This window comes from Taudactylus pleione, unplaced genomic scaffold (assembly GCF_031769625.1).
Source record: "Taudactylus pleione unplaced genomic scaffold, aTauple2 ptg001325l, whole genome shotgun sequence".
Lineage (NCBI taxonomy): Eukaryota > Metazoa > Chordata > Amphibia > Anura > Myobatrachidae > Taudactylus > Taudactylus pleione.
In genome coordinates this window covers 594,129-616,877 of record NW_028285725.1, presented here as the reverse complement: position 1 = coordinate 616,877, position 22,749 = coordinate 594,129, and the positions used below count along the sequence as shown (strand labels likewise).

Here is a 22,749-nt window from a genome sequence, read left to right as displayed (position 1 = left end):
GTCCTTCACTCATACCATCAAAACACTTTGGAAATGTAACCCTTCATAAAACGGGAATGACATTAAAATATTTACAGAGCAGTTTTACAGAACTATTCACAAACAAAGCTACAAGACCAGTAAAAGTGCACCAATGGTGACGTTATTAAATGTCAGCAGTCTATGAGGCATAAAAACGCCCCGACATGGTTCCCCTGCATATCACTTGGCTGTGTGACAACATTGAGGGAAAGGATGAACTGTTCTCTTCTTCTCAAGAACTTCTATTTCCTGTAATGCCCAGCCTGGTCATTATATACTGAGTCCCAAACTAGGGAGAGCCTTGTACAGGTACGGAGGTGATTTGGAGCTTTCAGGGTAGGAAATCTTTGTCCTCCTACACAGAACACCGAACTTGCTCCCACAATATAACCATCTTCATCAGAGTGTAGATACAATGAAGCTGGCAGTGGTGCAGGTGGAGATCTTTCACAGCTACAGTTAAATCCTTCAGTCATTTCCAGCAGGCAGTAGTGTGTGCGAGAGCTTTTATTTACACTTGCAGGATAGTGATGGAGGATAGAGCTACAAAAGCCTCAATGTGTACTGGCCGCCTAGATGCTTGGTGGGGAAAATAAATTATATCTATAAATTTTCAATGGAACGTATGAAAGCAATTATTTTAAGGAAGTCTAGAAAGATTGACTTAAGAAGCAATACAAATTATCTGGTGGTCTAGCAGCCACCAGTCTAAACAACGTAAAATTTGTAATCAAATACATGAAATAAGTAATGCAAATTAATCTGACACTAAAAGGGGACCACTGTCCTGTAGTAATACCTATCATTCTTTGCATTTGTGATGATGCACTTTATGGTAAAGCAGAACACAAATTGATTATTTCATGGTATACATCAGAGGATCCCAAACTCGCCATTACAGTCCACAGTTTAAGGATATTCATGCTTGGGCACAGGTGACTTAATTAGTACCTCAGTCAATTTTATTTAACCATCTAGCATAGATAGCCTTAAAACTTGGACTGTAATGGCGGAGTATGGGAACCCCTGGTATACATAATTTTTTCACTCGATAAGCAAATTACAAGAGTCAATAACTTGACTAGTGATACTTAACAAGAGTAATCAAATTATAATATATATATATATATATATATATATATATATATATATATAGATATAGTAGGTGATATAAATGTTATTTGGTCCTGTACTAGGCAGCCAGTGCAAGGAAGGAATGTGGCAACTGTGCAACTACTCTCTAGTAATTTCATTTACATGGGGCCCTCAGCAATATATACAATGTTCCAACATGTTTATATAATATTATTTTATATATATATATATATATATATATATATATATCTATATCTGATTCGGAGATGGACGCATTGTCGAAGTTAGATTTTTTTCAGTCTCTGCATGCGTCAGTCGCAGTGCGCATGCGTCCCGATGGTTACCGCCGGGGGACACAGAATGAATTTGAACGCAGAGAGAAGTAATTCAAGTTAGAATTAATGGGATGTACCTGGGGTGGGGGAGGGTGACAGTCATGGGCCGTGACAGTGACTTTTTAAGCAGATTTTGGCAGCCATGTTCACACGGATAATCTGCGCCTCCATGGGGGTGGTGCAATGTTCGATGTTCAATGTTCTTAATACACAAAGTGGCGGAATAGCATCACAGACAATGGGCATCACTGTATGAATCCTATTGGCTGCGACATTAGCATAACGGTCACACTGCAGAAAAAGTCGCAACTGCATTAGCGTCCACCTCTGAATCAGGCCCAATATGTTCATTTCTCCTAGTTCCATAAGCAGTAGCCGGTTACTGTATCTGTCATATATCCATCAGGTGCTTCAGAAATTCACGGTAATATAAATGATAAAGCCGGGAAGCACAGCCTCCGCTAAGGAAGCCACGGAACTCCTGGTCCTTCACACTACGAGCTATCATGTAATCCCTGTGCCTGTCACAATGACACACACTGTAGATAGTAAGCTCTTGTGAAAAAGGCACTCAAATATGCAATCATTTGTCATTGCTTGCTTTAACGTTCCATGCTATAAGATGTTTGTAATAAAAAAAATATATTTAAAGACACCTTTTCTAAAAAGGTAAAATAAGACTTTATACTTTGTTGCTCTTTATATTGTCTACATAAAAACACTGGTTAATAATAGTTTGAACTGAAGTAACGGATCTCCTAACCAGCACAGAATCTGTTCCGTTCTGGAACAGTTCTTCCATTCATTTTAAAGTATCTTGTTTTCAATTGAACAATAAATATGAATCCTCTCATTAAATGACTAACAGTGTTACACTACAGACTACTTTCAGCTTATTCCAAGTGTGACACCTGCTGAGGACTCCATATTCAGAACATAAATGTAAACTGGAGGATTTGCCTGTGTGTGTATATATCAAACATAAGTAAACAATCATGTAACTATAAAATCCTATTGGTCATTTTGATGCAGGATCCATGCCTCCTACTGAAGACAAGCAGGTGAGAGGACCAATGGCTCTAAGTCTTTCACTTTCCAGACTTTACATCCAAGGAGAACGTCTCAGAACATCCCATCAGTACAGGAAGTGCTCAATAAAGACATGTATATAGGCCTATATATTCATGTAGGCCCATTGCCGAACACGCTCGTCTTTCGGCTGCAGCCATAAACCACTTTGGCAAAGTGGTTGACATCCTTCGGCCCTCTCATAAATAAACATTGATGATGACGATGATGATGATCCTTCCTGGGACCAGCCAAGGAAATTGATTGTTCTATTCTGGGAAAACAAATGTAAAATGTGCAGATCACTCTCTTTTGGTGTAAATAATGCAAACTAGGCTAACTTATACACATCATAAATTGTTCAGCTTCACAAATCCTACATTTAGTGTTAAGTTGAAAGATTCAACAATGACAAAATGGGTAATCCTAAAACAGTGCATCAGTGACAGGCACTGAGTGAGTCCTGTTTAAAAGTAACGGCTCATAACATCCTGGGCAAATATTAGTTATGCAGAAAGTTAAGTCACGCAGCAGTTATCTGATACATATACATACATACATACATACATACATACATATATACATATATATATATACACACACACACACACACACAGATATACACACACAGTATTTGTTTAAGCGAGATGTTACTTTACCAAAGAACTTGCATTCTGGTACATACTCCTGTCTCAATATACAACATGCACAAAGCCTTAGCTCCTTAGGTCTGTTCTATCAATATATCAGTCTGTACTATAACTATATTAGCCACACAGTTCTTGGAAAGTGATCCCATTGGCTTATGAGTACAGCCTGTAAAAAAACGTAGAATCAGGCAGAATTATGAGCACACACCCCTTATGACATATTCTGCCCCATAGCATTGTAATATCCTGTATATTTATTATTACCTGATGTGTCCACCTTACAACAATGGTTTTGTAGTCAAACCTCCTATGATGCCACAATTCCCCCATATTGTTCATAGAGCTGGAAGCAGTCTGTTACCTCATAGGAGCTAAGTGCATGTGTGGCTTGTGGTTTGTGCACTACATTAATAAAGTTCTCTCTTGTACTCATTTAGGGGTGAGATGCAGTATAGCAGCTGTAAGATCCCATTCCTTCTATTTCTATTAATGTGCATCAGGCTTCTTATACTCTAGTAAAATAATATTTCCAAGTTACACTTTCTGGCTTCTCCAGGGATGACACATAGGAACATGTAGGCCAGAGTCTGTCAGTGACAAAGAGTCTATGGTGGGGAATCCAAGTAAAAAAAAAAGCAGCGAGCAGTTGCTATAGCCCAGTGGCATACAAACTACGGCCTACGGGGTAAATGCAGCCCACCACCTGCTGCAACGCATACCCTATATTCTGGCATACCCCATATTCTGGAATACCCCATATTCAGGCAGGGCGCCCGTTGAGTGAAACTGTGTAAATCAGCCTGTGCAGCATTCTGAACTTAGGCCGAACAAGAGCCGTTTAGCTGAGGAGGTTTGTGCCAACCACCTCTAATAAGCTGGGCAAAGATGGGGGGGGATTGCCATTTCAGATTGACTTTCGGAGTCTAGATTCAAAGGTCAGCATGACTCTATGACCTCTGTTTGCACTCTGCACCGGACAGCAACCTGGCCTGCGGTACACACATTTATTACATGGTGTTATATGCGTTTCATTGGTGATAATGCTGTGTGCCATTTGCTGAACTAGCTGATGTGCCCAGTTTCACCCAGGTAGACCTTAGATATTTACTATTTCCATTTCCTTCATCCCAGTTTAAGTTAACGTATATGCCAAGTTCATTTTATGCCTCTGGGGTAAAGGAGCATGGAAGTATAATTTAAATAAATTTAGTTTTTCTACTTTTATTTTAATAAGTTGTTTGTAAACCTTTTTTTCGCTACTTAAGGATTTCTTTGTAAACCACAACCACGTGGTTCTCTCCTTAGATGTTAGGATCACCAGGCTGCTGGGTGAGCTCACTCTGGAGCAGGCCACGTAGAACTGCCCATGTGAGAAGCAGTCCCCCCTCAAGTCACTCCCTGCCACCTTCAGCGAATGCTTGTTGATGGTCATTGTAAAACAGACAATTGTACATGGTCATTAAAGCAGATCTTGAGGGGGATTTAGCCACTTGTCATTGGTCATTAAAGCAGATCTAGAGTAGGAAATGCAGCCAATTGAACTTGAAGGGGTACTCCGATGGTATGAGTGGTATGCGTGGCTTGAACACCCTCTCCTCCCGAGTACAGCCAGCGAACACTGTGACCTCGATGACGTTCCTGTGGAGGGCCTTTACTTGCAGCCTGGTGCCATTACAGAGTTTGGGCAAGTTGAGGTTCTGCAGCAACATCACTGGAACCCCCACTTTGAGAAGCTTGTGGGTTGTGAGGCCAGGAGGGTTGAGGGTGTTGGGGAACTCCACAGGGTAGTGGACAGCATCATCCACTTGCAGAACCGAATCAACAGAGCTGTACTCCATTTCTACCCCTTCGAACGACTGAAGTAGAGTGTCATTATTGATGGTAGCCATGTCATTCTTGGGTGTCTGAATGGAACACTTGCACAGCCAGTCCATGGACTTTTTTTTGGGATATCGGCAATATCAGGGTATATCCTGGCTGTGAGGTCCCCTAGAGCCTTAACTACTGTGCCAAAGCCATCAGGGATGGTCACCTTTCCCTTGGACTCTGGATACTCTCCGTCCCCTATTTTTAGTATATTATGAATTGGTGGCACTGCTCTTAGGCATATTATGAATTGCTGCCACTACTGTGTGGCATATTATAAATTTGAGGCACATATATATGGCATATGAATTGGATGCACTGCTCTGTAGCATATTATGATTTATGGTACTACTGTGTGGCATATTATAAATATGAGGCAGATATAGATGGCATATGAATTGGTGGCACTGCTCTGAGGCATATTAAGAATTGATGACACTACTGTGTGGCATATTATAAATATGAGGCACATATATATGGCATATGAATTGGATGACCTGCTCTTTAGCATATTATGAATTGCTGGCATTACTGTGTGGCATATTATGAATGTGAGGCACACACACACACACACATATATATATATATATATATATATATATATATATATATATATATATATGAATTGGAAGCACTGCTCTGTAGCATATTATGAATTGATGGCACTAATGTGTAACATATTATAACTGTGAAACACATATACAGTGCATCCGGAAAGTATTCACAACACTTTTTCCACACTTTGTTATGTTACAGCCTTATTCCAAAATGGAATAAATAAATTTTTGTCCTCAAAATTCTACACACAATACCCCATAATGACAACGTGTAAAAAGTTTTTTCGAGATTTTTGCTAATTTAATAAGAAAAAAAACACTAAGAAATCACATGTACATAAGTATTCACGGCCTTTGCCATGAAGCTCAAAATTGAGCTCAGGTGCATCCTGTTTCCACTGATCATCCTTGAGATGTTCCTACAGCTTAATTGGAGTCCACCTGTGGTAAATTCAGTTGATTGGACATGATTTTGAAAGGCATACACCTGTCTATATAAGGTCCCACACTTGACAGTGCATGTCAGAGCACAAACCAAGCATGAAGTCCAAGGAATTGACTGTAGACCTCCGAGACAGGATTGTCTCGAGGCACAAATCTGGGGAAGGGTACAGAAAAATATCTGCTGCTTTGAAGGTCCCAAAGAGCACAGTGGCCTAAATCATCTGTAAATGGAAGAAGTTCGGAACCACCAGGACTCTTCCTAGAGTTTGCCGGCCGTCTAAACTGAGCGATCGGGGAAGAAGGGCCCTAGTCAGGGAGGTGACCAAGAACCCGATGGTCACTCTGTCAGAGCTACAGCATTCCACTGTGGAGAGAGAAGAACCTTCCAGAAGAACAACCATCTCTGCAGCAATCCATCAATCAAGCCTGCAGTGGCCAGACGGAAGCCACTCCTTAGTAAGAAGCACATGGCAGGCCGCCTGGAGTTTGCCAATATGCACCTGAAGGACTCTCAGACCATGATGTGACAAATATTGAACTCTTTGGCATGAATACCAGGCGTTGTTTGGAGGAAACCAGGCACCGCTCATCACCAGTCCAATACCATCCCTACAGTGAAGCATGGTGGTGGCAGCATCCTGCTGTGGGAATACTTTTCAGCGGCAGGAACTGGGAGACTAGTCAGTATAGAGGGAAAGATGAATGCAGCAATGTACAGAGACATCCTGGATGAAAACCTGCTCCAGAACGCTCTTAATCTCAGACTGGGGCGACGGCTCATCTTTCAGCAGGACAACGACCCTAAGCACACAAGATATCAAAGGAGTGGCTTCAGGACAACTCTGTGAATGTCCTTGAGTGGCCCAGCCAGAGCCCAACACTTGAATCGCACCTACGCTTCGCATCCAACCTGATGGAGCTTGAGAGGTGCTGCAAAGAGGAATGGGCGAAACTGCTCAAAGATAGGTGTGCCAAGTTTGTGGCATCATATTAAAAAAGATTTGAGGCTGTAATTGCTGCCAAAGGTGCATCAACAAAGTATAGAGTAAAGGTTGTGAATACTTATGTACATGATTTCTTAGGTTTTTTTTTTTTTAAATTATATTTGCAAAAATCTCAAAAAAACTTTTTACACATTGTCATTATTGGGTATTGTGTGTAGAATTTTGAGGACAAAAATTAATTTATTCCATTTTGGTATAAGGCTGTAACATAACAAAATGTGGAAAAAGTGAAGCGTTGTGAATACTTTCCGGATGCACTGTATATGGCATATGAATTGGATGCACTGCTCTGTAGCATATTATGAATTGATGGCACTGTGTGACATATTATAAATGTGAGGCACATATACAGTATATGGCATATGAATTGGATGCACTGCTCTGTAGCATATTATGAACTGATGGCACTGTGTGGCATACTATGAATCTGTGACACATTATGAAATGTGATCACTGCTCTGAGCATTATTATAATAAGTGGCACTGCTCTGAGGCATATTATGAATCTGAGACAGATTTGTGGCATATCATGAATTGGAGGCACTGCTCTGTGGCTTATGAATTGGGGACATTGGTGTTTATCATATGAATTTTGGGCACAGACGAACAAAGAGTTTGCATTAATAAAGTATAACATTGAGTAAAATTTGAATAAAAAAAACTTTAAAAAAATACATGTTTCTAGAGATTTTTATTAGTTTTAGTGTTTCTTAGAATAAGACTTACCCATCATAGAACCCTTACCTAATTGCTGGGTGGCTAACTGTGATAAAAGAAAATCCTGTGGCCTTCCATTCAAAAGTCTTTTTCTTAATATGGCACTCCAAGAAAAAAAGGTTGGACGCCCCTGCTATAGCCATTAATGTATTCATCTTAAATAAAACCCAATACCTGGTGCAACTAGACAAAAGTGAAAAACATAATAAGCCGTATACCTTAGAGACTCAGCTTTCTTCTGAAATAATTCTTTGGGGAGGTGATGGAGGACTGTGTAGAAAATGGAAATATAAATGAATATTAATAAATGAAACACTTTCATCTAGAATTCCTCATACTCACTGCAGCTTTATTTGCAGTTTAGAGATCAATAAGTTTAACCATGTGTTGTAGCAGAAAAAAATAGAACAAACACACTACTACAATTTTTATTTTTTTTTTATTTTTTTTTAAAGACAAACATGTAAAACATAATAAAAAAATGCCAGAGTGCATGAAATCTGACCCAGGAGGGAACCTCAACTAGTATATCAGGTTACATCAGAGTATAAGGCAGACACCTTTTAACATTTTAAAATTTTTTTAAGACTATAGAAAAGGAAAGACATTAGATCACAGAAGATCATTATCACCCTTTTAATTATGTTCATTTGTATCAGACCAAAGCAACAGACATTACACAATAAAAAAACTATTCCTGCCAAAGTATCCCTGATATTATGTAATGGTGCTTATAATGTTACAATTTTGAATAATGCACATTAGCTACTTTTCAAGTACAGTACTGGCATTAAAGATCAAGCTGGAAACTGAAACCTGTTCATCTCCCTAATTAATATGTATACGCAATGTGGCTGCTATATAGCAATACAAAGCTCCACACTGATCTATGCCAAGCCACATCAATAAAATGACACGTAAATGCATTCACTTACACAGATGACATAGAAATCATTTGTCCAGTAATGTAATGGTAAAATTAAAAGTGGACTGTAAGTGGCGGAGAGACATTTAAATAACAAGCAGGGTCACATGACAGAAGATCTGGAAGCCACTTTAGATGTTCGCTCACAAGTTGCTCAAAGCTAATCCTCTACTTTATCTTATTACAAGACTAGTATAGTGAGTCACTTCAACTATGGACAAATCCTTCTGTGTCATCATTAATATTCTGCTGCATTTTTCTTTTATCACAGATTAATGCAGAATAAAAGCAGACTTCATGGAGCTTGCTTATTGTAGACAAGGGTGTATCTATAATGGGTGCACATGGGCCCCTGGGTCCAGGGGGGGCCACACTGAATACCCTACACCCTTACCTTATACTTGCCTCTCTGGAGTCTGGTTCCAGAGCTACAAAAATCAATAGGAAAATGGCGGGGGCCACCATTTTTTTTTTTTTTAAAGATTTGCACTTGAGCAGTAGAGAAATTACCAGTAACATATCTACTCAGCAATTGTGACGGCGAGGGGGGAGCCTGCATGGAGGCTGCACACGGGCACCATCCTCTTTTACACTGCCCCTGATTGTAGAAGTGACCTTTCAAAACTTTTGTAGCCGCTACGTATTCTAATATGCCCCAAAGCCTCTATTGTACTGTATGACATTTTGTCATCTCTTAGAATATATTACAGGAGATATATTTATCTATTAATATTCTGCTCTCAAGCACTTAGGTACAAATACTGTAACTCAGTCCCCTTAATGTAATTACAAGGACAGCGATGAAAGAGAAACTGTATTACTCACTTTCCCCTTGGTCTTGATGCCTTCTCAAAGAATTTGGTCCGGGAGGCCACTCTGTAAAATATAAATATTAGCATAAATACCATAATCCTCATATACTAACACCTTCTAAAAAATCATTTTAACACAGAAAACAAGGACAAAAATACAAATCCATTAAAATAAACAATTGTCATTATGGGGTAGTCACTCACACAGAGGCTGGGATTTCCTCTTTTCCACTAGCGTTGACATCAGTCTTGGGCTCAGTTTTAGAGATGATGGCTGCCCGGCAAGGTGGGTCAGGTGGTCTCACCGGTGGGCGGGAAATAACTGGCCTTTCTCCTGGTGAACGGACTTTGCTGATGCTATCATAATCACCTGTATGTGCACAGTTTCAGCAATTTAACAACAGATCACAGTTTAGATTTTTTAAAGGAATATGAAAAACCTACTTATTTTAAGAAAACACAGTTTAATAAAAACAAAAACAAATGCTCTCAATTGTCCAAGATGTGCTGTACCAATCAGTCCCTGTACCCGCATGTGTGGTGCTCACAACTACCTAAACCTGCTGAACTATTTGGCCACATACAGAAAATACTGAACACTCCACCACCTCACAAGGATACACACACATATATACATACATACATACATACATACACACACACACACACACACTGTACGTTAACTAAAAAGCAAAAAATGTGTGGTAGTGAAGTCACCTTCTCTGGGACGGACTGTAGGCCGCTTGGCATGCACAGGAGAGGCTTTGGTGGGCACAGAGTATAAAGGGAGATCCCCGTTTAGGTGGTTTGCATTTGTCTTCGCCCCTTTGTCTTGCATCAATGAGACCATCTTAGAAACATCCACCTCAGAGCAGTGATCTGTGGGACTCTGTATATCCATCCAGGGCACCATCTTCTTTCGTTGTAAAGGGAGCGGGTGATCACTGTCTGTGAGTGAGCCGTTTCCATTCTGTACAAAGCTATCATCTGAGGAAGGAAACACACACGGGAGTAATTGCACTTTTTTCTCCTGAAGTGAAGAGGATCAGCAGGGTAGATCAGTGTCTGACAACATCTCCACGGATGAGTAGCTATTGCATATGTGATAGGCCACTGTTACCAAGATCATTATGCAGTTTTTACATAAAGGCAGAGTAAAACAATTTTCATTAGTGTCACAGGAAGACTCATCATACATAAAGAGAGGAAGTTTAAGCATAATCATATAATGTGTTGTAATGTTACCATAACATGGTAGGGTTCAGGGAATCATAATATGGCAAATACCTTATTTTGCTCTCAAGGTTTCATATAACTAAAGGTGGAAACACACTAGGCGATATTTTACACGTTCCACCCTATTGCGATGCATCGGAATGAGAGATCTTGTAAAATATGTCCTAATCGGGAGTGTCCACTCATGATCACTATGCACATCCATGCGGGTAGTACATCGCATCTAGAAATTTTGCCTGCTGCAGGCAAGATCTGCCAATCTCGGACACGATCCTGCGGCATATCATACAGTGTTTATGCCTTTCTCAGCCAATGAATGGCTCCCTCCATTGAAGTCAATGGTGGGAACCGCAAAATAACCTGTAGTAAACCTGCGGCTCTCCATCGACATCAATGGAGGGAGCCGTTCATTGGCTGAGAGAGGCGGGGGCTGTCCTCTCTCAGCCAATGAACGCTCAGATAAGGCTCTACAAAGGTAGAAGCCGCGTCTGAGCTCTTCATTCAGGAGGTAACAACCATCGTGGTTGTTGCCTGTTGCGTGGATCGCGTTTCTAATTTTTTTATTTTATGAAGACCATGGATACCTACAGGGAGAAGGGGACCAGTCCAGGTAATGTAGGCGAGTGTGTATGTATGTATTAAAACTTTACTATCACGGTGTGTGTGTATTGTGTTTATTTAAACATTTCTTTACAGGTGAACTACAGATACCAGCGGCTCCGTAATGCCCCGCATGCTGGTACTTGTGATTCTCCAAGTACCAGCATGAGGGGGAGGCTTGCTGGGACCTGCAGTTCTACTCGTAAAGACAATGTTTATACTCTTCTTTTTATACACTACACTTACACTATCAACCCACCACCCAGGGGTGGCGGGGATAGCCCCGGGCTATCAGCTTAGGCCAGGGGTGCCCTGGAGAGGGGGACCCCTTTTTTGAGGGAGTCCCTAGCTCCCCAGGGATCCCCGGCCTGGGCTGACTAGAGGTCCGGGTTAATGCTTCAGCTGGGGGGCCTGGTGAAAGGGCTCCCCTGGCTGTGGCATTAGGCCCCCGCTAGAAAAAGTCCGGTGCTGGTTTTAGATAATACAGGGGGACCCTACGCATTTTTTCCCCCTGTATTTCCAGAACCAGGACTGGATCAAAGCCCAGTGCTGGCTTCTCAAAGTACGGGGGATTTTTGGCATGGATTTTTTTACGTATTTTGGCAACCAGGGCTGGTTCTGACTAGCCCGGTGCTGGTTGTGCTTAAGTACGGGGAGGGGTCACACCGTTTTTTTGTTTTTTTACACAGGTTTTCATTGTTTAAACACAGCAGCACGGATAGGTCTCACTGATCCCGTCCGTGCATCTGTGTTTATTTTTTTACAGACAGATGCGTGCATCGCGGATATCCCTGATCCGTGCAAGCATCTGTCTGCTATCCTGCACAATTTAAAGATTGGCATATCTTTAGATCATGCACAATCGATCTTGTAACACATCGTGGAGTGTCAGGGAGAGTGCAAGGGAAATTGCTCACGTATTCGCATCGTGAGCACATCGCGTAGTGTGTAGGCACCTTAAATCTGTAAATCAACAGAATTTTATAATTTTGCAACTGTATCCCAGCAATAACAAGGTGCACTGTGGAACTTGAAAGTGGCGACCGTTTATTACACGTTTATAACTAGTTCACAGTCGCACAAATTCTGAAGACATGAAAAAGACAAGATGGCTCAGGGCAAGATTCTGCTGAGGACAGAATTGCACAGCCGCACACAAGCAGCTGTGCAATTCCATCCTTGCAAAAATGCAAATGAAGCATGTGGTGTCTGACACCTTCTGCTGCATCTGCAGTTGCAGCCTGGGATCACCATCGTGACTTACTCAGACTGGCCAGCTTGCGTGGCTAGGAATCTGAGTTCATGAACACACGTCCTGACCTTGCCACTCCCAGAAAATGTTTCCGGGAATGCAGGCATTCCCGGCCACCGCACTGCCCCATAAATGCCTCTGTCTGTCAATCAGGGAGAGGCAGATGGGCCTGCGTGCAATCACGCAGGACCCATTCTGCACAAGCGCAGAACAGGTACTGCGCAGGAACAGATCTCCAGATCGTCAGGAATCTATGTTCAGCAGTGCGCGGCTGAATCAGGCCCTGAGTCACAAAACGTGGGGAAATCATTGCTAGATAGTACTCAAACACAAATGATGAGGACTGCAATGCCTTGTATACACAGCAAACCTTTATTATTTAGAACACTTATTTTCTACTGTAACAATGCAAGATCTATATACAGCATATTACTCTATATGCAGAGCTCAGCAAATATTTTGGAATCTGGAAGCCGGACTTAAAATTTAGGAGACAGACAAAGTCTAGAAAATTTTTAATATGGTAATAAATATTAGACCATAGACACAGACCCCACAGTGAGTCCCTCTTACAGACAGTAGATCCCCTTCAATCCACATCATAACCTTTCTCCATCCCCCACCTACTTCCTCATCTTTCTATCACCTTTATATCTCCCTACCTGAAGTCCATTCTCTATGGTCTCTCTCTCCTCGAAACTATACACCCCCTCAGCAGCATCATTGCCCTTATTACCCTTCTCCGCCACCAGTGCCCTAATCATCCTCCTCTCCTCATAATCCTTCTATCACAGTGTCCCCTTCTTCACTATAGCCATCCTGCCCCCTCAACATCACCTGCCTCCATCATCTCCGCTTCATAATAATCATAATTAAACCTTCCATTCCCGTAGTTCCATTCTCTTCTTCCTGCACCATCAATAGCCTCAATTCTCCAACAATACCCTTTCATTCCGCCCCATAAACCTTCCCTCAGAAATCTGCCATAGTATCATCCCCCCTCCTCCCTCATTCAGCACCACACTGCTCTTGTGAATCCCATCACATATCAGTTTCCCATAAAACTTCTGTGCCGCAATGAGCCAGCTGGAGCAGAGTGTAAGTAACCTGTGATCACTCCTGCTTTGAGCATTCCAGAAAGCTGGCTTGTGGCATATGGCTATATTGCACCCTACTGTATACCTGTTCCTAAAGCCACAAATATGTGTACAACTGCCCACTAACAAAAAGAAGCCAAAATGTGACTGAGAAGGTCACAAACTATAACACCAATTTCATCCATTACATAAACAAAGTGAATTTATTGGCTAAAAAAGGGGAATAAGTAAAAATTCTTCTCATATTAAACAATTTTGAAACTGGTTGTTCTTCTGTTCAGGACGCCCTGACTAAATGACAGAAAACGTAATGTTGGTGACATTTCCGGTGTCATTTATACAGTTTACCTCAACACATTTTAGTTGGCACAACATGCTGTAGTGCTGATTCTGAGTTGCTCGCTTTGCTGATTTTCACATAACAGTGATTTTTTGCGACTGTGCACTCGTCTAAATCTGTAAAAAGACGCACAGCGCATGAGTCCCACGGTGTCTGCGTACAGAGTCACAGGACTGATTGAGCCAGGCTATTAACCAAGGCTATTAACCAATCAGCCCCGTTCTAGCCACAAAAACTGCCAGTAAGATGGAGAATCTATTTAAAGATTGGCTTACTAACTTTCAAAGCCCTACATAACAGGTACCTGAAGCAGCTTCCGATTCCTTACTGCCCTGCTCGATTACTGCGATCTGTAGATGAAGGACTATTAGCAGTGCCTAGAATCTCCCTAATTTCATCTGGGGTTTGAGCTTTTAGCTTTGCAGCTCTGACTCTATAGAACTCACTTCCCCACACAGTTCAAGAGGCCTCCATTCTAGAATCTTTCAAATACAGACTCAACACTCACCTGCTTACTCACACATTTCACTACTGGCCCCTCCCTAATATTCTCTTTCCTGTTAGGATTATTTGGGATTTTGTGTTTTAAATGCAAATGTAAAGCACTTTGAGCCCTATTGGGAGAAAAGTGCTATACAAATAACATTATTATTATTATTTAACCCACACTGATTCTGGAAGGTATTGGAGGTTCCTGAGCGCTGAGACTAAACAGACGCACAAAGATATTGCATCTGATGGGTGTTTTATGGTGGTGTCGCGGGAATGTCACAGAAGTGGCTGTCATACCCTGATGGAGATGCTGCACCTAGCACAGGGCTGGTGCAAGTCCCGGTAGTGCTTCCATTGGTTGTGACTGCAGCCATATACAGTACAGTGGGCATCCCAGCCCTTGCACATTTAGAGGCACTATTCTGCATCAGGTGATGGACTTATAATAGCCTTAGCCAGAGCCGGCCCTAGGCATTCTAAGCAAATGCCTAGGGCATCTGGAAAGCCTTAGGAGCATTCCATGGCTCTGCAGCTCCCCCAGCATCTGCCACAATCGATGCGCTGTGTAAGAGCCGCTGCTTTAATACACTTGTTTCATCACATTGGTGGTTTAGTGTGTGTTACCTCCGTTACAGTAGCCGCTCTGACATAGCGCACTGTAGTGAACACACACTGACAGCCCGGCCAGCACAGACACTCGGGGCTGCTTGTTTACATTTGGTGCCCCGCCCACACATCTGATACACGCCAACCAATGAGCTTCTAGCAGGCTCTAACATAGCAGGACTTTTGCAGTTGCTGCAGTATTGATGCATGATTGCAGAGCCGGATTAAGGATGGCATAGGGGGCATGTCACCTCGGGCCACCTTCTCTCAGGGCCCCCCTTGCCATTTATTACAGCTCCAGTGCAGCAGGACTGCACTTAGAACTAGGGAGACTGAAAGGGAGGTGGAGTCGGGCAGGGGGCGGAGCTACACGGCACCCAGTGTCACTCAGGCCAGCACAGCATGGGAGACAGGAGGGGATGGAGGAGCTACTCTTAAACAGTGAGTGTAGTGTACCTGTATCCTGTAAGGTGAGAGAGGGGGGGGGGGCACTATACTGGCTGTCTGTATGTGTGTCTGTAAGTATGTGTATAAGTGTGTGTATGTAGTTGTGTCTGGTGTAACTGTATTTATGGATGTGAGTGTGTATAAGTGTGTGTGACTGTGTATATATGTGTCTGTATGTATAAGTGTGTATATGTATGTGTGTGCAAAAGCATTTCTATAATGGGTGCAGGGTGTGCGGGGCATACAGGCCCCTGAGTCCAGAGGGGCCCACACCGCACACCCTGCACCCGTATTTTTAATACTTACCACTTCTTTCCGCTTAACCCGAATGTCCTCACATCACAAAGGACAACTTTTATCGGAGTAGCTATCCTTTGCGTAAATAATTGCACCAAAGGCTTGCGCTCGAGAACACTATCCCCGTGTCCCAAATGATGCTCTTTAGGGCCCCCAGTCTTAAATGCCTTGGGTCCCCTAAAGCCTTAATCCAGCTTTAAAGCATTAATCCAGCTCTGCATGACTGAACACTGATGTCTATGTGAATAAATACTTCATCGTCTAGACGTGAGTGTGCATATAGAGATTATAAATATATGGAATGGGTTTGTAATGCCAGCTGTCGGGATGTCTCCTGTCAGAATATTAACAGCGGCATCCCGATGGTTGGTATCCCGACAGGAGTCGGGTAAGTGTACTTACCCTTCCCCCCTAACCCTCCCTTCTTGCAGCCTAACTCTAACCCTCCCCACCCCACACCCTAACCCTCCCCGTTAGTGCCTAAACCTAACCCCCCCTTCGTGCCCAAACCTAACCCTCCCCCCTTAGTGCCTAACCCTAACCCCCCAGTGGTGCATAACCATAACCTCCCCCCCAAAATACTAACCCCGCTACGCTCCCTAACCCTCTTCCCCCGCAGCTAACGCTAAGGGCGCCCTGGATTTACCTTGTTCGGCTTGGCATCGGAATTAAGATAAGATAGGCGTTGTTATAGAGATGCCTAAGCCCCTTGTCCGGATTTGGATGTCGGTATTGAGATCTGCGGAATCGCAGCGGTCTCATAACTAAATCCCTATATACATATATATAGCTATATATCTATAAATATAAATATTTATATATCTATATAGCTGCAGGAATCCGGCACTCATGAATGAAAGAGATTAATAAATCAAAAATGTTGAATGTCATAGCTTTGACCAAGCAGTTTGTTACCTGTATATATAAAACAAGAAGGTACCTGAGGGTGCTGAAACAGTTGTCGGGCCGGGCTACACGCTCCAAATGCCACTGCGATGGTTCACTCATCATGATGAGTATTACATTTATGCCTTTGCATTATTGCACTTTTTTTGTGAACTGACGCTGCTTTATGTACGGATATACTGTTTGATGAACGTAATGATGATGTAAAAACTTCATTTTTTTCCATTAATTTGGTGAGCTGGTCGTCTAATACTTTGGACATTTCTATTCACATATATATATATACACATACACATTATATATATATATATATATATATATATATATATATAGTGTTGTAACGCCAGCACAGCACAAATAACACTTGCCTGGGTGACCTCTCATAGTTGAAAGAACAAGATAGCGATAGATATAATATATATATATATATATAATATATATATATATGAACAGCGGCTCTCACAGGACCTGATGTCACTCACGACACCAACGGGTCTGCGTTCAAAAGTAGACCCGTTGGTGTCGTGAGTCTCATTTATCATCAGGTCCTGTGAGTGCCGCTGTTTCCTCATATAATATATATATATATATATATATAGTGTTCATGCTACGCTGTTTTAGCCGGGCGCCTTGCCCAGACCGATTTTTAAAGTGTAAAATGTGCCCTGCCCCTTTTACCGGCACCCTGCTAAAACAGCTTGGCCACTATCGTTCTGCCGTCGCTTTTCGCTGCATCTATTCACATTAAGGAAGAGCTTTGGGGAGGCCCAGCACCTACGCACTTCCCAATTAGTGACCCCCACCGGTTGAGCATGCCCCCAACTGTGACGTTGTCGGTGCCGCACCCCCTTCACTGGCCGGCCGCGCCCCCTTTTTGGGTGCTAATGACATATATATATATATATATATATATACTAGGGGGCACCAGTTGAAATCTTGCCTAGGGCAGCAAATAGGCTAGGGCCGGCTCTGGCCTTAGCATAAAGTCACAGACGTGACTATGGCAAGAGACACTAATGCAGTTGGAGCAGCAGACGACTCAGAAGCTCTGAATCAGCCCATTTGGAGCCTGTTCTTTTTCTTACTGCACATACAGTAGCATGTATGACCATGTATGACCAGCTGGTTGGTCCGCGCCACAACTATGTTTCTGTAAAATTTGATGATTCCAACATGGCTTTGTGTTTTTTACAGGTTGTGCCAAGCTCAGTCACTAGCTGTGCCACCTTTTCCTGATACCGTTGAAGCAATCTCACTATTTCCGCACAGCTTGTGTTCCATCCCATCTGAGCATCATCAGATTTACTTCTCACTCATTAGCTTCATTTCTTCCTTCTGACAGTCGTGCTTCCTCCCTGCTGGTTCACAGCCTATACGACTCCCCTTCCTCTATGTGATGTGCTTCTCCATGACCAGACTAACTCGCCATAAGAGTGCAGGGCAGAATTGCTGCCTATAACTGATATTCGGCTCCTGGCTCTCCTTTCTGGCAGACATTGTCACATTCAAATACATTCCACCCGAAAGGCGCCAGCAATAAACAAATGTAGAGGTTGATAATTTGCTTTATTTACATAGGCTGAACGTCCTCCAGTACATACAGTGATCATTACTGCCAGGACAGGACTCGCTGCCACTGTATACAATTCCATCGCAGAAAATACCTGGCAATGCAAATAGACTTCTACATTTAATGTATTTCCTAGTTTGGGGTTTAATTGTCAACACTGTTCAGCTCTGCAAAACCTAATAAGCTGAAGTCTGGTGATTTTCTTTTATTTTCAGCATGACATAATAACGTTCAGGTAAATACAAATTGTATACTATCTAAAGGTTTGCTTTGTAACAACAAATCTAGATTTAAACTGTATTTCTGTCTTGGGTAAGGCAGTGTTCTTGCCAATCTTACCCTACTAAAGGCTGGCAGGGGCAGAATTGTTCTTGCTTTGACTTTCACCTTATTATCTACATAGTACAAGCCAGTGGCGTAAGTTCATCCCAGACACCCCCCCCTACCCCTGTCACAGCCGCTGACACTGTAATGTAGCATTTCGCAAGCAGATACACCCGCACTTGCACACAGAATATAGGCATGCCATGGAGGAGTGAGACAGAGAGTTGTGGGTGAGGGGGGCGCCTGACGTGTCACATTAACATAAGAGGCTGCTGAGGAGAAGCACCACCAATGAGTAGGGACATGCTATAGATAGTCAGAGGCGGCAGCTGATGGTCTGACACGGAGCTCTCTACTAGTGTATGGTGGCTTCTCAGGTGCCAGGAAGAGGTGCCATGTATTGGGCGGCCGTAACGGTACACTTCGGGTACATAGTTACAGCCCTAAATGTGCGTATCCACTACAAGAGAGTTGAATGACTGTATGATTACTACATTGTAATCCTGCAATTGTTCTTCATCCTGTGCAGTGGATAATGTGCCCACACTAAACGATATGTCGCTCAGTGCAGGTACCCTCCCCCATCCCCGAACATGCACTACCCGTCGATATGGACAGGTTGGCCTGCATGTTCAGGGGATGACAAATGCCGACAACGACCAGCGGGAACGCGCATCGCTGGTCGTTTTCAACATTGTACAGCACGATAAATGAACGATCAATGAGCGACTGAACGATTACGATGTCGTAATCGTTCAATCGCTCATTTTTCTGGTCTAGTGGTTACACACCGTAAGTGGGGTGAATATATTGTGGGCAATGGAGGAGGTGCCCCTTTAGTGCTGGAGCCCTCCATAGTTCTGCCCCTGGTACAAGCCATTTTTCCAATTTCTATAACAAAAGATCTGGGCCAATGAACTATTTCCCAGACTGTCAGACCACAAGTCATGTTAGTCAGTAAAGCACTAACTTACTCTGTGGCCGTCACTGGCATAGTCCGTCTGTTCAAGAAATTATTATTTTCAGGTAGTTTTCAATATAGCAGCTCCCAGTAAGGTTTGTGTCACCTATATAACAAAACTCACACCTGAGAAAGAAATCAGTCATTGTAGTGGTATGCGTGCTCATCAGACCATACATGCTATGTGCATGTGCTGTACTGTGGTGGTATGCGTGCTCATCAGACTGTACATGCTATGTGCGTGTGCTGTACTGTAGTGGTATGCGTGCTCATCAGACCGTACATGCTATGTGCGTGTGCTGTACTGGTATGCGTGCTCATCAGACCATACATGCTATGTGCATGTGCTGTACTGTGGTGGTATGCGTGCTCATCAGACTGTACATGCTATGTGCGTGTGCTGTACTGTAGTGGTATGCGTGCTCATCAGACCGTACATGCTATGTGTATGTGCTGTACTGTGGTGGTATGCGTGCTCCTCAGACCATACATGCTATGTGCGTGTGCTGTACTGTAGTGGTATGCGTGCTCATCAGACCGTACATGCTATGTGCGTGTGCTGTACTGTAGTGGTATGCGTGCTCATCAGACCATACATGCTATGTGCATGTGCTGTACTGTGGTGGTATGCGTGCTCATCAGACTGTACATGCTATGTGCGTGTGCTGTACTGTAGTGGTATGCGTGCTCATCAGACCATACATGCTATGTGCATGTGCTGTACTGTGGTGGTATGCGTGCTCATCAGACCATACATGCTATGTGCATGTGCTGTACTGTGGTGGTATGCGTGCTCATCAGACTGTACATGCTATGTGCGTGTGCTGTACTGTAGTGGTATGCGTGCTCATCAGACCGTACATGCTATGTGCGTGTGCTGTACTGTAGTGGTATGCGTGCTCATCAGACCATACATGCTATGTGCATGTGCTGTACTGTGGTGGTATGCGTGCTCATCAGACTGTACATGCTATGTGCGTGTGCTGTACTGTAGTGGTATGCGTGCTCATCAGACCGTACATGCTATGTGCATGTGCTGTACTGTGGTGGTATGCGTGCTCCTCAGACCATACATGCTATGTGCGTGTGCTGTACTGTAGTGGTATGCGTGCTCATCAGACCGTACATGCTATGTGCGTGTGCTGTACTGTAGTGGTATGCGTGCTCATCAGACCATACATGCTATGTGCATGTGCTGTACTGTGGTGGTATGCGTGCTCATCAGACTGTACATGCTATGTGCGTGTGCTGTACTGTAGTGGTATGCGTGCTCATCAGACCGTACATGCTATGTGCATGTGCTGTACTGTGGTGGTATGCGTGCTCCTCAGACCATACATGCTATGTGCGTGTGCTGTACTGTGGTGGTATGCGTGCTCATCAGACCGTACATGCTATGTGCGTGTGCTGTACTGTGGTGGTATGTGTGCTCAACAGACCGTACATGCTATGTGCGTGTGCTGTACTGTGGTGGTATGCGTGCTCATCAGACCATACATGCTATGTGCGTGTGCTGTACTGTGGTGGTATGCGTGCTCATCAGACCGTACATGCTATGTGTGTGTGCTGTATTGTGGTGGTATTTGTGCTCATCAGACCGTACATGCTATATGCATGTGGTGTACTGTGGTGGTATGCGTGCTCATCAGACCGTACATGCTATGTGCGTGTGCTGTACTTCTCTCCACCAACACATCCATGTCGGGGCCTGTAAATCGTACATTCCCAATAACAGGCTCCTCTATTACACTGCCGAAGGACTCACAACTTAGACAGAGGCTGGCTCCAGTATAAAGAAGTCTTACAAGTTTCCCGGGCTGGATGCCCCACTGCCTGCTGCCGACCAATCACTTCACTACTCTAACTACTGAGTCAGTGGCAGCAAATATACAGTACGGATTTGAGAGAACATGGAGGTAAGGGGGAGGGGGACCCAAGACCCCCTATATTCCATTTAATATTAAATTGTATGTAATATAGGGGGTAAGTGTAATGTGTAAGTACTACAGACATAAAAATGTATATCCTGACTTATATTGAACTGTGTCCTCGTGTTAAACTATACACTTCTCAGAACAATTGTCAGGACTATAAAAATCCTTGCTTGTTTTTGCTCTTAACGCGTAACCTCAGCTTAAAATGCATCTATAATCTATTTTTGTCATCTTTTGTACATAAAGTAGTCATGTCCTGTGCCCGAAATTTGTATATTCGAATAGAAAATATACTCTATATATGGGATTTAAATCACTTTTGTAAATGAACAATAAAAACAAGTTATTCTGCAGAAACATTTTTGTTAAAGAACACGTATTAATAATCCTCATTGTAAATGTACAGATTGTATAATATTTAGAATTAAACATTTCCTGTTAGATCATCCTCTTGCTTTTCAAAGGCTGAAATCAATCTTTGAATTAACTTTGTGGCTGGCAAATGAGCGACACTACAAAGGAGGTTACCGATGGTCTGATCCAAAAACACAGGTAACCGATTTCTGTGTTGGAGGTACTTGTGTTTTATCAGCTGTCCATTGTGGCAATAGCACGTGTGGTTAGGGTAAAGTGGCTCTATAGTCAAAAAACAAGTAAAATATATTGTAATCTACTGCTCCAGGTATAAGTCTGATTCTCCTCACTTACTGTACTTGCTAAAATAAGTAATTTTTCTGTTTCTGGTGATGCTAATAAATTATTATTTACTTCCATAAAAGTTATCTGTCCAAATGAGAGTATTCACTGGTATGTACAGAAAATGTAATTTTGTCTCTGTGCTCACCTTCTTCACTCTGCCCAAGATTCAGGCAGATTCGCCCTCTGACTTGACGTTTTGAGATGGTGATTGCTTTGTGGGTCCGTGGGGTTATTCTGGGTGGAGGGACAGGAGGAGCTGTATTATCTTCTGGAGGGCCAGAGAATATCTACAGCAGAGAGAGAATACGTCAGTACAGGCAGGGAGAGCACATCACATGCATAAATAAACAGCACTCTCTGACCACCTGCTAAGCTGCTGAAAAGATCTACAACAAAAACAGTAAAAGGAAATTAAATTACATACAGGTCTTCTGGAACACATCATCCCAATGAATGTGGAAACCTTGTTACATAACTTTATCCACATGAAATGC

General features: G+C 42.8%; 1 protein-coding gene across 3 annotated transcripts in view; it reads right to left on the bottom strand.

The window, feature by feature from the left end:
• Window positions 1-1,336: 1,336 nt before the first annotated feature.
• OPHN1 (oligophrenin 1) overlaps window positions 1,337-22,749 on the bottom strand; it is a 180,138-nt gene continuing 158,725 nt past the window's right edge. For 2 of the 3 annotated variants that reach the window (XM_088463133.1, XM_088463134.1), the window contains 6 exons: window positions 22,401-22,542; window positions 10,212-10,481; window positions 9,699-9,864; window positions 9,508-9,558; window positions 7,976-8,027; window positions 1,337-2,793 (listed from right to left, as the gene is read on the bottom strand). In XM_088463133.1, coding sequence (XP_088319259.1) covers window positions 7,985-8,027; window positions 9,508-9,558; window positions 9,699-9,864; window positions 10,212-10,481; window positions 22,401-22,542 — 672 coding nt within the window. In that variant the 3' untranslated portion in view covers window positions 1,337-2,793; window positions 7,976-7,984. Of the gene's footprint in view, window positions 2,794-7,975; window positions 8,028-9,507; window positions 9,559-9,698; window positions 9,865-10,211; window positions 10,482-21,931; window positions 22,193-22,400; window positions 22,543-22,749 lie in introns of those variants that run through there. The other variant, XM_088463135.1, reaches the window with a different exon arrangement.